Source organism: Girardinichthys multiradiatus, chromosome 19 (genome assembly GCF_021462225.1).
Source record: "Girardinichthys multiradiatus isolate DD_20200921_A chromosome 19, DD_fGirMul_XY1, whole genome shotgun sequence".
NCBI classification, from domain to species: Eukaryota; Metazoa; Chordata; class Actinopteri; order Cyprinodontiformes; family Goodeidae; genus Girardinichthys; species Girardinichthys multiradiatus.
In genome coordinates, this window is record NC_061811.1 from 1,780,320 (window position 1) to 1,795,039 (window position 14,720).

Consider the following 14,720-nt stretch of genomic DNA (forward strand, 5'->3'; position numbering starts at 1 on the left):
ATTTGGGAATATTTTGAATGGAGTTTTGCGTCTAAGGGTGTATTCACACCAGGAAATGATGGGGGCGGGACAGAGCACAGACCCGGAAATGGAGGAAAACACCTGTAGACGTTCAGCTCCTCTGTTCTGCATATTTATGCCGTTATTACAGCTGCAATATTATTGTGAGGCTGAAGAGCAGCTCATTAAACACAGACTTTGAGACGTTTCATTTATAATGTTGGAACAGCGTTGGAGAACGCGTGCTGAACGCTGACGTTCTCTACGTGCTGAACGCTGACGTTCTCTACGTGCTGAACGCTGACGTTCTCTACGTGCTGAACGCTGACGTTCTCTACGTGCTGAACTCTGACGTTCTCTACGTGCTGAACGCAGACGTTCTCTACGTGCTGAACGCTGACGTTCTCTACGTGATGAACGCAGACGTTCTCTACGTGCTGAACGCAGACGTTCTCTACGTGCTGAACGCTGACGTTCTCTACGTGCAACAAGCCGGTAGCGTTGCTAAGCAACACACAGCTATCAGGTAGGATTACCTTACAACACACACCTTTGCTACCGGCTACGGTGGCTTTTTAGGTCCAAAGAGACGTACGCTTTTTGTAGTTGGTTCGGATCGGGACCAGTTTGTATTCAGACCATAAGCGAACCGCACCAGAGTCCGTTTGGAAGTGGACCGAGACCACCTCAAAAAGTGGGTCTTGGTCCGGTTGTTTGGTCCGGACCAGGGTTCGCTTGAGTGTATTCACACCTGGACAGAAGGATCGGACCAAGGGGGGAAACGAACTCTGGTCCGTTTAAAGCGGAACCAAAAGTGGCCAGTGTGAAGACAGCAAACAAGGAGCAATGCTCCGGTAGATGCCTTCTTTACCCACGGGGACAAAACCACAGTTAGCGCTTCTGTCCGCTTCAGCACCATCCACCGTCCCATCCCGGGGCCTCACCTCGTCCCGGTCCTGGTCCCGGTCCAGCTGCTGCTCCGGGACCGGGACCAGGACCGCTCTGCAGCGGTGGTAGCTCTTCAGGAAGCCGTTCCTCGCCTGTGGACGCGCTTCCCCGCTGCTGACAGGTTTGGACGCGGGACTCTCGGTCATCGCTGGGAAACGGCTGTGGGAACACGGGCCCTGACGGGCTGGCTGCGGTGCAAAGCGGTGATAGTATCCGAAGCTGGGCAGTTCACACACACACACACACACACACACACACACACACACACACACACACACACACACTCTGAGTAACCTACAAACACATCAGCATCTGTCCAAATGGGCGGGGCCTATACAGCTACAGGAGGCGTGGTCTAATCTAGACCAAGAGAAAATTAAAATAACAGAATCATTATCCAGGTCCATTATGGTTTTCACTACCAGGTCTGTTTTTGTCCTTCACTGCCAAGTGTCCGTGCCAGGTGCACATTTTCATAAACTGTGTCTAAAATGCTTCAAATCATTGTTTCTCCACGTCAAATAATTTATTAGCAGTAGAAAAAATACATAAAACCAACGAATCTAACAGACACATTACATGCTGTTGATATGTAAATAATCAAAAGGGGGTAATTCAAAATAACCAGTGTGGAGTACAGTCAGTGAGGCAAACATTATTAAAGGAGGCAGGCAGGCAGCTAATGTTCTCTGAAAATCAGAGTAAAATGGGTCATTCTAGGCATTGTCCAGATGAACTGCGTGCTTTGATGAAAAAGTGGATCGGAGAGGGGAAAACATGTAAAGAAACCAAAACAAAAAAGTACCCTTCCTCCAGTAGACCAAAGAGTATCTAAAATGACAAAATGGTTTCATCAGACCATGTTTTCAACTTTTTATGTAAGAAAAGGCTTCAGATGTAAGCACTGTGATTTAAAAGATCCTTAGCAGCGTCTTGCTACCCCCAAAAGACCCACTCCTTGTGAATCGTCCCCAAATTCCTGACTGGAGTTGGCTTGACAATCCTCTGAAGGCTGCAGTTTTCCCTGTTGCACCTTGTCCACACTTTTTCCTTCCTCTCAACTTTCTATGAATATGCTAAAACTTTTTCATAATATTCTAATTTTCTAATTATTAAAATTACAAGAAATAATGGTCGGTAATAGTTACACTATGTGTAATAAAGCTATAAAAATGAGTGACAAATCTCTGAAATGAGGGACAATGTTGAACAATGTTGTAACCTGATTTGAAAAGACTTCCTCAGAGAAGTAAAGCTCTCAGAAAAGCAAGAGGTTCTGATTCTGTCTTTGCTTCTTTCTGTATTAACTGGAAGAAAGAGTTATTTACGTTTAAATGGTGGAATTTCTTTTAAACAGAAACATGTTTTGGTTTGTCTTAGTTATCGGAAGTAATTTGTCTCTACATATCCGCTTACAACAAGTAAGAAAACATATATTTCTTGTTTCATTATAGGAGTTAGTTTTATTCAGTCAAAACAAGGCACTTTTTGCTATGTTGGGGGTGTTGAAGGAAATTATATTTCAAATTTAAAATCATATCAAATCCAAAAATACTTTATTAATTCCAAATGAAATGTATTTGTTAAGAACCTTATTCGATAATGTACATCATAAACATATTTGTATTGTTTAAATCTAAGGAAATAGTGTCATCTTTTTATTTGTAAACAAACAGCTTAAGTCTAAACAAAAAACCTTTTCTGATATGATAAACGTATGGTGAATTTCTTTATTAGTTTCTTAAAACTAATAAAGTCAAAACTGTTGGGGGAATCTTGGTTTTCTGCGCCACCTTGTGGTGTAAAATGTGCACTTCGTGGTAAAAAGAAAACATGGTGGTTTGGATGTAGAACATGACCTGCTTGTTTTTATAGTAAAATGCAATAAGCTAAGCTGTTAAGTGCCCTTATTGATGCTAAAGATCCTAATGGAAAGACCTGAATTCATTTAAATGAGACTCATTTCATAATTTATAAATCCAGGCACTATAATGTTTCTGTTTTGCTACAGCTGAGGTTTTCAGTTAGGAAAAAAATCAGGTCGAAACTAAGGAAATAATCTGCTGAGTTAATAACAACTGTCAAAAAAAAGTTTTTTTCTTCTGTATGTCTTGGCGTAGGTTGTGATGACATGTCAGGTAGCGCTCCTTTATGTCCTGCTCATCATGAATGAAGGACTAGCGCAAAGCCAGAAACCTCGCCGGAGTGTTTTCTTCTCAGGTAAGGACTCTGAGAGGGGGTGCATACAATAGTAATGACTTTAATGTCCAAACCCTTGCAGAAGTGTTCACGCCCCATCAACTTTTACACATTTTGTCACCTTCCAAGCACAAACTTTAGTGTTCAGTTGGGATTGTATATGATAAACTACAATAACTGTGAAATGGAAAACAACACATAGATTTTTAAAATTCATCGCAAATAAAAATTCAGAAGTGTAGCATAAATATGTATCCTGCTCACTTTAGTCTGACATCCCTAAAGAAAGCCCAGGGAACCCAACTGAGTTCAAAAGTCTCCTAATTAGTAGACAGAGTCCACATGTGTGTAGCTTAATTTAAGTAACTGCAGATGTTCTGTTTCTAGCCTCAGAGGTTCTTTGGAGAACATTAAAGAACAAACAGCATCATGAAGACCAAGGAACTGTTGGAAACATTTAAAATACTTAATAGGATCTGCATTGCTATGCTCCAGCAGAGCCCAGCAGACAGGTCAAGGAGGAAGTTGTGAAGGGTTAGGTTCTAAAACAACATCCCAAACATTGAACATCTTTCAGAGTTCTGTTCAATCCATCATCTGAACTTGGAAAGAGGATGGACCACCTGCAGACCTGCTAAGACATGGATGTCCACCTAAACTGATTGGGCAAGGAGAGCTTTAATCAGATCAGCAGCCAAGAGGCCCATGGTAACTCTGGAGGAGCTGCAGAGACGGCTATTAGTCGTACACTCCACAAGTATCAGTGGTAAAAGGAAAGCCACTGATGAAAAAAAAACCATAAGAAGTCCTGTTTGGAGTTTGTCACAATCCAGACTAGTGGAGGGTCACTGTTCTCTTTCTGATATCTGGACTGATTTTTTCCATGATATCACACAATGAAGCAGATGGTTTGAAGTGTTGCCTTAATATGCATCCCCTGGGGTGCCTCTATTTAAGTAGAATGTTGTGAATTTACCAATCAGGAGCCAACAAAGCCACGACATCATCAATAACTTTAACTTTCTCTCATTATTCTGGCATAGATCATATAAAAATAACTTATGCAATCTGAACAGACCTAAATTTGTACATTCGTAGTCTGATTTTGTGTCAGACTGTGAGGAAAAAGGTTATACGCGTTTCTATCAGGTTTCAGTTTTGGGGGTAACACATTACAATGTCAAAAACATTAGGAATGGATACCATAAAAATATATATACATAAATATATGTATATATATATATATATATACATATATATATATATATATATATATATATATAAATGCTATGATTTGAGAAGTGAGCTGAGGATGCAGGTTTGATTATTTCCCACAGATGTAAAGTTGAAGCTGTTCAAGGAGCCTGACTTTGACGGTTTGAGCTCTCTGATGGTCAGAGACGACATTGGTCGGCTCTACATCGGAGCGAGAGGAAAAGTCGTCGTGCTCAGTTTGAATGACATCACCAAAAAGACTAGTGAGGTAGGATCTGGGTTGGTATGACTGCAAAGTACTCAAAACACAATGAGATACTATTTGACTTTTCCTATTTTTATAAACATTTTCCCAAAAACATGTAGAGCTCTTGGTTTTCACCATTTGGTTTTTTTTTTTTAGAACAAATGGACAGTGAGCTCTGCAGACAAAGCTGGATGCAAGCTGAAAGGCAGGAGCAGTGAGGTACAGTGTAGGACAATAAAATTAGTAAAAGCCAGCAGGTGTCAGTTATAGTTTTCCACTCAGCTTAAATAATCTGTTTGAAGAAAAGCCTGTTCTTCTTACAGGATTGTGAAAACTACATCAGGATGCTGTACAATCTGGATGATGGCCGAATGCTGGTGTGTGGAACCAATGCCTTCAACCCTGCCTGCAGATACATGGTACTTTCTCTCCATAACCAAGGCCAGATTTGTTGTCCTATAACAGAAGCATTGGCTGTGAAAGTGTGATGAAGAATTTAGTTTATTGCAATAAAGGTGTGACATTAAAGGACTTAAAAACACCAAGCACCAAAGTATTAAAATGTTGCATTAGTTTTTTCTTTAACCCTCAGAACTGAAGCTGTTGCCTGAAAGACTCAGATGTAACATTTCTAAATAATTCAACTTTTTCATGCATAAAAAAACCCATTTTGAATAAACTTTGTAAAATTACAACTTTCTTCACCAGACCTTCAACGGAGGAAACGACACCATGGAAACCATAATCCAGGATGGGAGGGGGAAGGTCCCCTTTGACCCCAACCAAGACTTTGCCTCCCTGATGAATGGTTGGTACTGCACTGTTCGTAATCCCAGTCTTTATGACATCTCACTCAGGATTTAGGTGTTTCCTTTCTGGATTCATTAGTTTTTGAAGGAATTTTTAATTGTATCCGAAGTTCTGGACTCCATGGTGAACCATATCGAAACAGTAGGCGTGCCGTCTTTAGGCCTGCACAGAGAAACGTCATCAGATGAAATGTTTAATTGTTCTCTTATATCCCCATGATTATGTGTTTACACAGTTACAGACCTTCATAAATCTTCTATCAGTGAACCTGTACTCGTCTTACCTTCCAGAAATCCTATTATCTACTTCATGCTTCAAAATCTTAAGACCAGAAAAAGACAGTACAGGTATTTGCATGTGGCGCTGCTGGTTGTAAGCTGGGCTTCAAAATACAAAAATAAAACAGGAGCAAGAGTTGGTCTCAAACTTAAACAGACTGTTTATCAGTTCATCACAAATTTGAGACAAAATACATTTGTTTAGACATGCTTGATGAGTGTTTTCAGTAGACGATGAAGATGGCTTCATGAAGGTTATCTGCAGTCTGGAAGGGACATCTGTCCCTGGCCATCCATCCCCAAATGTTTTAAGTAGGATTCAGATCAGGGGGACATGCAGCACAACTTGAAGCTCTATCGTTTCAAGGAAAATGGTCCCAGATCATGATAGAGCCTCCTTCACTGAGCTGTATGGAAATCATCTCCAGTGGGAGATCTTTCTAATCTTTCTAATGTTCAGTTCTTGTCATCAGAGAATAACATTTTCTTCAATCTATCAGGGTTCCATGTTTGGTTTTCCTTGCAAAGTCCAAACAAGCAAGTTTGTGGCATGGGAAGAGATGTGATCTCTGAGGCATTTTTTCTTCTTTAAGCCCTTCACCTGCAGATGCCATCATATGGTTGTTGGACTGCAGACAGCATCAGAAAAACCCCTAATTTGGATCTTCACAGAGAGCCCGTTGGATCTTTTGGCTCAGGGCAGGTGAAGGTTTTTTGGGTCTACCACCTCACATTTTTGCCCCAACCGCCACAGAATCTGACGGCGACTAACTTCTGCCATGATGGAACACCGTGAGACGCCTTGCCTACCAAAGACAGAAAGTCTTTTATTCTTCACCCCATCAGGGGGTCATGGGAGTAGGAATGCCAGGTTTATGCTGAGGTTTTGACTTTTTAAAACTATGGTCCGAAATTTTAATCAGTTGATAAACAGCCTGTTTGAATTTAAATGCAATTTTTAAAATAATTTTCAATAATTACTCTGATTTGTCTCTCGGTCCTGTTTCTCCTTTTCACACTTTGAAGCTCTACCTCAACATGGTTTTGGTCCAGCTGAAGACATCTTTACAACATACCACACCCAGTTCAAGAGAAACACAGCAACATTAGTGAATTTGCTAAAGGAATGTTTTTGTATTGATTAGTTTCAGAAAATGTAAAGCTGTTTTCTCTGCAGGAAACACATTATATTCAGCCACTGCTTCAAACTTCCTGGGAACAGAAATGGTTTTCCAAAGACACGGACAGAACCCCATTAAGACTGAAGGGAAACTGTCTTGGCTGAACGGTGAGGTGACAGGTTGACCCAGCTAAAGGTTCTTTATTCTTTGACTTTGAAATCTTCTTGCCAAATCTAATCACCCATCTTGAATGATCTGATCTCAGAACCCACCATGATTTCCATAAACATCCCTGAAATAAACAAAAGTACAGAGATGAATGAAGATGACAACGTGTTCTTGTTTTTCACTGAGAAGGCTTTGGAGGAACGCCGCAACATGCGACTGTCGAGGGTTGCACGAGTGTGTAAGGTAGGTCTCAGAACATGTTCAACGTCCTCTAACACACCGGATGAATCAGTATTAATGTGTGATCTTTGTACTGATTCAGAGCGACTCAGGAGGCAAGAGAACTTTGCAGAGAAGGTGGACTTCTTTTTTGAAAGCCCGTCTGGACTGTCCATTTGGCGATGCAGGTTCACCATCTCTGGTTCAGGACGTCTTTCTTCTCCAAGATGAGAACAACTTGATGGACAGCATATTCTATGCGACATTTACCTCAAACCCGTAAGTCGAATCTCTTCAGGTTTGGATGTGAAAATATTGCACCTTCTGGCAGAGACAAGGTTAACTTCTTCATCTGCAGCTTTGTGAATATGCAGTCCATAGCTAGACCTCAGCTGGACTCACACCATTAAATTAAGTCAAAAAACTTGCAGCCATTATTCAGCTGCCATTAAGGTTAAAATTATCTTGTCTTTACCAGTTTCTTAAAGAACATCAGAGGTCACTTTTTATTTAAAACAGATAAAGCTGTGTGGAAGAACTAAGTACACCCCATGATGTAACAGCTTGTACAACCTCGTTAAGCAGCAATAACTCAGCAGTGGTCCAGTCTATTACGCTGTGGTAGAACACGTTGCTTCAGTTCATTAAAGTTTCTGCTCAGCTCTCTGAAGGTCCTACCACAGCATTTTTAGTCCTGTTCATGGTCCACTTAATAAAGGAAAGATACTAAGCAAGCTCAAATCATGAGCCTTTCACCACTGTGTCTGACAGTCGGTATGGTGTTTGTTCTCATATGCTATGATTTATTTCCAAAAACTTGGTTCTCCAGACATCTCTACATAGGTCTCATCTATCCAACAGACATTGTTCCAGAAGTTTTGTCATTCATGCAAATGCAGCTCTGCAAAGCTGAGCCTTGCTGCCATATTGTTTTTGGAGGGAGCAGGCCTCCTCTTTTCTCTCTATACTTCTTTCTCCAACTTTCCTTTTATGAACTTTGACCTTTACCAGAATACCTGAGGCCCGAGAAGGAGCTTGTGTTTTTTTTCTCATTTCTCTGGGTTTGACATGCTCAGATCTTTAGAGGAATTTGCTGGGACATCTACTCCTGGGAAGACTGGCAGCTGTTTTAAATATTTTCCACTTGAGAATAATCTTTCTTAGCTGGTGCACACAACACCTACAAGTCAGAGGTGGGATGGAGAAGATGAGGGCAGATCTCTGAATATCTTTGTGAGGTGTTCAGGGGGGCTTTCTGTATAAACTGGGGAAGCCTGGACCTCCTTCTTCTGATGTGAGCTTGCAAAAAACCTTATTAAATGTTTTCCTCAGTGTTCGAGTGTTAATGTTGTGTTTGAGCTGGAAATAACCGGACATCATTCGCAGGGAGCCGTCCAGCACCTGCAGTCAGTCTGCTGTCTGTGCATACAAGCTGTCGGACATCCGACAAGTTTTCAAGGGGAACTTTCTGACTGAGAGCAGTTCTGACAGCTGGGTCACATACAGAGGAGCAGAGCCTTTCCCCTACCCTGGTTCTGTAAGCATCAAACCCAAACTGATATAAAATTAATGTAATGATAATGATCCGACTCATCTAATCTGTTTGTGTTCTGTATTTTTAGTGCATTAACGATGAAATGCGCGCCAGTGGTGTAGTGACTTCTCTGAACCTCTCAGACACAACCCTGCTGTTTGTGAAAAACCACCCTCTGATGGAGGGGGTGGTGACACCGATAACAGGCAGGCCCCTGCTGGTCCAGTCTGCCAGTCAGTTTTCCAAAATTGTTGTTGACAAAGTAACTTCCCTGGATGGACAACAGCACAGGATCATGTTTATTGGCACGAGTAAGTAACTGCAGGTCCATATCTGACACAAATCAGGCAGAGGTAAACTCTGGCTTTTTCTCCAGGCTCTGGTTGGCTGCAGAAGGGGGTGTGGTATGATGGTGAAGGAGGGCGAATCATTGAGGAACTACAGCTGTTTCAGGATGCTCAGCCTATCCTCTTTCTTCAGCTCTCCTCCAACAGTGTAGGTTTCATCTACATATCCTTGGATAAAATGGATCTGGAGCAAACCCTAGGAACATGCCTGAACTCTGATGTTCTGTAGGGCCAGCTGTACAGCGGAGCCAGGACTGCTGCTGTTCAGCTCAGTGTGAGGGACTGTAGCCGCTACCCATCCTGTGACGACTGCCTTATAGCCAGAGATCCATATTGTGGCTGGGACCTTCTCCGAGGCCTGTGTGCCGCTGTTGTTGGTGCTTCCAGCTCGTCCATGTATGTCACATAAAAACATACGTGTTCAGTGTGTTACGTTTATGACCAAAGGAGGTTTTCCTCTTTTGCAGGATCCAGAGCCTCACTGATGGTGATGTTGGAATTTGCCCGAGCTCTGATTGCAAGTCAAATATCCCCCATATAAAGCTCTACATTTGCCTAAGTAAGGAAAGTAGTAGGAGAATTTTATGTTTTTTTTTCTACTTTTCCCACAGTGCCAAAGCAGTTTATCGCAGTCCACCTCGCTGCTGGAATTGCACAGTTCCTCCCCTGTTTCCCTAACACCAATCTCCCCGTCAGCTGGAGATTCTCTGATAAGGTCCTCCAGCCTAGTCCCCGACACATTCTGCTCAGCCAGGGCCTCGTTGTAACACCTTCCTTCACTGATGCTGGCCTTTACATCTGTGAGACAGTCGAAGCCGTTAAAGGCAGAGTGCACAGGACGGCAGTGGTCCGGTACCTTGTTAAGGTTCATAATAGGTACAGCCCAAACAGGATCCAGGAAATAGCCATCAGCGTCTCAGCTGCTGGTGTTGTAATGGGTGCGCTGTTCATGTGCAGACGGTGCAGGCAGAAATGTCAAAACCATGTTGGCTGTAGCAACAGAGGGAGGGATGCTGGCACTGAGGGAACCGTAGCGACCGGGCAGGAGGAGAGGGCGGAGACTAACAATGAAAACAGCTTTACAGTTCAGTAACAGAGTTACCCCCTTTGTTACGCTTTGTGCAGCATTGCATGCATGTGCAGCTCAATGCAAAAATAAATGATTCAACTTATTAAAGTGTGGTTATCTATGCTTGTAACAATAACATAATGTAGAAGAAGTTATATGTTTACCTTCTTGAATGTGCATTTAAAAAGAATAAACATGTTGTTCCCCTGCCTGCACAGCCAGAATTGAACTCCAAATCGTCTGAGAGCTAGCCAGAGACAATGCTGTGCCACACACCTTTCAGATCAGACTAAATGAACAAACCGGCGCAGTGTCAGATTAATGTGTTGAAATGATTATACCAGCCACACCAACAGATAATCACTCCGCAGAAAACATCTTCATTAAAATGTATTCCTCATGTAAATAAGCAGGGTTTATTTTTGTTTTTTACTAATGCTCAACAGTTGAACCAACCTCTCTGTGCCAAAACTAACTTCACATTTACAGGGATTGAACAATGAAACTGAAACACCTGGTTTTAGACCACAATAATTTATTAGTATGGTGTAGGGCCTCCTTTTGCGGCCAATACAGCATCAATTCATCTTGGGAATGACATATACAAGTCCTGCACAGTGGTCAGAGGGATTTTAAGCCATTCTTCTTGCAGGATAGTGGTCAGGTCACTACGTGATACTGGTGGAGGAAAACGTTTCCTGACTCGCTCCTCCAAAACACCCCAAAGTGGCTCAATAATATTTAGATCTGGTGACTGTGCAGGCCATGGGAGATGTTCAACTTCACTTTTATGTTCATCAAACCAATCTTTCACCAGTCTTGCTGTGTTTATTGGTGCATTGTCATCCTGAAACACGGCACCACCTTCAGGATACAATGTTTGAACCATTGGATGCACATGGTCCTCAAGAATGGTTCGGTAGTCCTTGGCAGTGACGCGCCCATCTAGCACAAGTATTGGACCAAGGTAATGCCATGATATGTCAGCCCAAACCATCACTGATCCACCCCCATGCTTCACTCTGGGCATGCAACAGTCTGGGTGGTACACTTCTTTGGGGCTTCTCCACACCGTAACTCTCCTGGATGTGGGGAAAACAGTAAAGGTGGACTCATCAGAGAACAATACATGTTTCACATTGTCCACAGCCCAAGATTTGCGCTCCTTGCACCATTGAAACCGACGTTTGACATTGGCATGAGTGACCAAAGGTTTGGCTATAGCAGCCCGGCCGTGTATATTGACCCTGTGGAGCTCCTGACGGACAGTTCTGGTGGAAACAGGAGAGTTGAGCTGCACATTTAATTCTGCTGTGATTTGGGCTGCCGTGGTTTTATGTTTTTTGGATACAATCCAGGTTAGCACCCGAACATCCCTTTCAGACAGCTTCCTCTTACGTCCACAGTTAATCCTGTTGGATGTGGTTCGTCCTTCTTGGTGGTATGCTGACATTACCCTGGATACCGTGGCTCTTGATACATCACAAAGACTTGCTGTCTTGGTCACAGATGCGCCAGCAAGACGTGCACCAACAATTTGTCCTCTTTTGAACTCTGGTATGTCACCCATAATGTTGTGTGCATTTCAATATTTTGAGCAAAACTGTGCTCTTACCCTGCTAATTGAACCTTCACACTCTGCTCTTACTGGTGCAATGTGCAATCAATGAAGACTGGCTACCAGGCTGGTCCAATTTAGCCATGAAACCTCCCACACTAAAATGACAGGTGTTTCACTTTCATTGTCCAACCCCTGTATGTCCAAAATATAAAAAATCAGCAGAGACCATTTGATTCTACAAGTCATTTAAAGCTATGAGACAAACTGTGAACCAGACCTGATTTAGCAACAGAACAGGGTTTCAGTGTTTAGTAGTCATGGTCAAATATTTTAGCTGTAAAACAAGTTTTATGTTTTAATAGTTTAGTGATGATGATAGATTATCAAGCAGAGTGAAGAAAAACAGACTCATTTTACTGCAAACAGCAGTTTTCATTTGAAGTGTTTGTTTTATAACAATTATAATCATGTGCTCTGTGTTTTTGGCCTGGCATAAATGATCAACCATCTCTGTTTCAGTCTTATCTTCAGCACAGGTGAAGCTGTGAAGAAGTGTACCTTAAATCACTTTAAAGGTGGTGACAGAATCATGTTGCCGCCAGTGCAGAGCTTTCTCAGCATTGGCAACAGGTGGATGTGAGCGCATCGACACAAAGAGTGAAAAGAGGACTCTTGGACATGAAGTTGGACTTGATGAAGACCATTGAGGAAAGACTGAAACTCTGAAAGTAAGAGGATGGACAGCAGAAGACTGGAGTAAAGTTGATTTCTCTGCTGCATCCTTCTTCTGATTGTTTGGGACATATGGAGAAAACAAGCTGAGACCTGCCATGGGTCCTACATGGTGCAAACAGTCCAGTGTCCTGATCCAATCCTTGTGAGAGGGATCAAGATTTTCTTCAAGAGCAACTTCTTCCAAAAACCCAGGTACAATTTAGTGATAATCTGTCCCACGTCTAAGGTTCCTGTGGATCTAAGGAACTGACAACAGAATTAGGGAGGTTTTTAACTTTTAAAAGATGTTGTGTTTTGTAAATCAATGTCTGCTGGGAATGAAGCTGGACTGGTCCAGGTGAATCAGTGAGAGTGTATCTTTTATCTGTTCACCAACACCAGCAATAATCTTTTGATCAACCTTAAACAAACTTATAGGATGATATGATGCCACATTATTTTCATGCTAGAATCAGAGAATGTTTTCTCATTTCGAGATAAATCTGTCATGTGGAGCAGAAAGGATGCAGCCACTGGCCTTAGCATCAGGAACGGAGCAAACGGCAGATTTCATTTCACTGATTGAGAGTTCACGGTTGACTTTTATAATTACAGGCATAGCTGATATATGGAGCATAAATAACTGCTGTAGGGTTAAGGTTAGGCTTATTCTCTAAAGTTTAAATACTTATTTTTAATGTCTGTACACATATGAAACCAAAGTTACATTCCTTGTTTGTGTGCACAAACTTGGTCAATAAAGCTGATTCTAAAAAATATAATCAATGATTTACGGAGCCCCACTGTGTGCATATGGTGTTCCCTCCGTGGATGCTATGTACACACAGTGGGGCAGGAGGAAAGTGCAGAGCATTCTCAGGGGAACATACGGGTCATGCTCTGTTTAGGTGGAGGGACTCTGGATATGACCTGAGACATCACAGGCCAGTGACCCGCCTTTACGACAGCTTCTTTCCTTCTGGTGTTAGACTGATTTCACAGGACATTAAGGGGGAAGCTCATACAACACTTCAGAAGTCACCGACTCAGTGAACAGTTAAATACGTCACAGGTCACAACAACATGCAACATACATGTTTAAGGGCAATATCACCATGACCTACTATCTGACATGGTGGTGCAATAATATGATCATTCTGTCTTTCATCCGTTCTGTGTAATATATAATAATCCGTGTCAACGCACAATCTGTATATTTGTATTATTTACTATACTTTTTTCAAAATGTTATTTTCTCTTGACTTTATAAAATGTTTTGTTCCATTGAATTGTTCCATTATCTGTCCTGTATCAGTGCAAATGGCAACAAATATCTAATCTAATCTAATCTAATCTGATCTAATCTCTTTGCAAGAAAAAAGGGCAAAACAATATTACTGGTACTTTTATTGCTGGTACTATTACCGTTTTGGATGAAAAAAAAACTGCTAAGACCTACGTTTGTTATTAAGTTTACATTTAAAAACTTCAGTTGGTTATTTTATAATTTTTAGCAAAAGTTAATAGGAGCTATTGTGGACAGTCCAAAGAGCCGCAGATTGTAGACCCCTGGGCCAGAACCTCACCTGGATCCTGCACCCTCTGCCAGACATGGTCAGCACCTTTTCCAGTCTATACGTTTAAGATATGTTGGTTACGTTGGTTTACTTTTTGTTCTTCCACTGCACTTGTAGGTTCTGTGTTTGGGTTTGGTTCTGTTCTACGTATCCCTTTTAATTCTGCATGTTTGTTCTTTGCCATAATTTAAACCAGAATGTGTGTAATAAAATTTAAATCTCTTGATATGATTGAAATAAACAGTTTTTTTCCTCATTTTAACTGGTTCTGTTTGTGAGGTGCTTTGTCTTTTTTAATCGCACTGTATAAAATACCTGAATGGAGTGAATTCCTTCATTTTGTTTTTACTGTAAAACAGTAAATCATAAAACATATTAACATAAAATGAATAACAGAAGAGAATATGCATGTCTCTTTCAGAGAGAAAAAGCCTGACATTAGTTTTTAAATGTGGCCTTGATCTGGGTTCTATGGACTAAACTTTCTCTCCTTCCCTGCAGCTCTGCTAGTCTCCATCAGTATTTTTCCACTGTTTCTGTTTTTCCTTTTTCTTTTGTAGGCTCTCTTCTGCTGTCTGGAAGGCGAAGCTGATTTCTTGGAATAAAGAGAAAACAAATTATGTGATAAATCAGAAGAGAAATTAATAAAATAATGACATAATGTTGCTTAGAAATAGACTGAAAAAAACCACTGGACTAAAAGAAATAAATGA

At 41.5% G+C, this 14,720-nt stretch overlaps 1 protein-coding gene and 1 pseudogene across 4 annotated transcripts; one reads left to right on the forward strand and one right to left on the reverse strand.

The window, feature by feature from the left end:
• Positions 1-1,206, reverse strand: part of LOC124855575 — a 32,620-nt pseudogene extending 31,414 nt beyond the window's left edge.
• LOC124855977 (semaphorin-4E-like) lies at positions 482-14,244 on the forward strand. 4 transcript variants are annotated; one of them, XM_047346143.1, is made up of 16 exons: positions 2,289-2,369; positions 3,069-3,168; positions 4,485-4,630; positions 4,766-4,828; positions 4,933-5,028; positions 5,318-5,417; positions 6,875-6,985; positions 7,084-7,229; positions 7,309-7,484; positions 8,592-8,742; positions 8,828-9,050; positions 9,116-9,234; positions 9,316-9,482; positions 9,554-9,603; positions 9,698-9,962; positions 10,044-10,258. In XM_047346143.1, the coding sequence occupies exons 1-16, from the start codon at positions 2,310-2,312 to the stop codon at positions 10,177-10,179; spliced, it is 2,109 nt and encodes a 702-aa protein (XP_047202099.1). In that variant the 5' UTR covers positions 2,289-2,309; the 3' UTR covers positions 10,180-10,258. The 4 variants fall into 4 exon arrangements, with proteins under 4 accessions (XP_047202100.1, XP_047202101.1, XP_047202099.1 ...); XM_047346144.1 differs by lacking the exon at positions 2,289-2,369 and adding an exon at positions 482-526 and having other exon boundaries at positions 9,698-10,258; XM_047346145.1 differs by lacking the exons at positions 9,698-9,962; positions 10,044-10,258 and adding an exon at positions 12,236-14,244 and having other exon boundaries at positions 2,282-2,369; positions 9,554-9,645.
• Positions 14,245-14,720: the final 476 nt, after the last annotated feature.

Bases quoted from the DNA above. Each gene is read 5' to 3' on its own strand.
- LOC124855977 (XM_047346141.1), top strand. From the start codon at position 2,310: ATGTTTTGGTTTGTCTTAGTTATCGGAAGTAATTTGTCTCTACATATC. The intron at 2,370-3,068 runs GTAAGAAAACAT...GTCTTGGCGTAG, and splicing joins TACATATCCGCTTACAACAA to GTTGTGATGACATGTCAGGT. The intron at 5,418-6,874 runs GTTGGTACTGCA...TTTTCTCTGCAG, and splicing joins CTTTGCCTCCCTGATGAATG to GAAACACATTATATTCAGCC.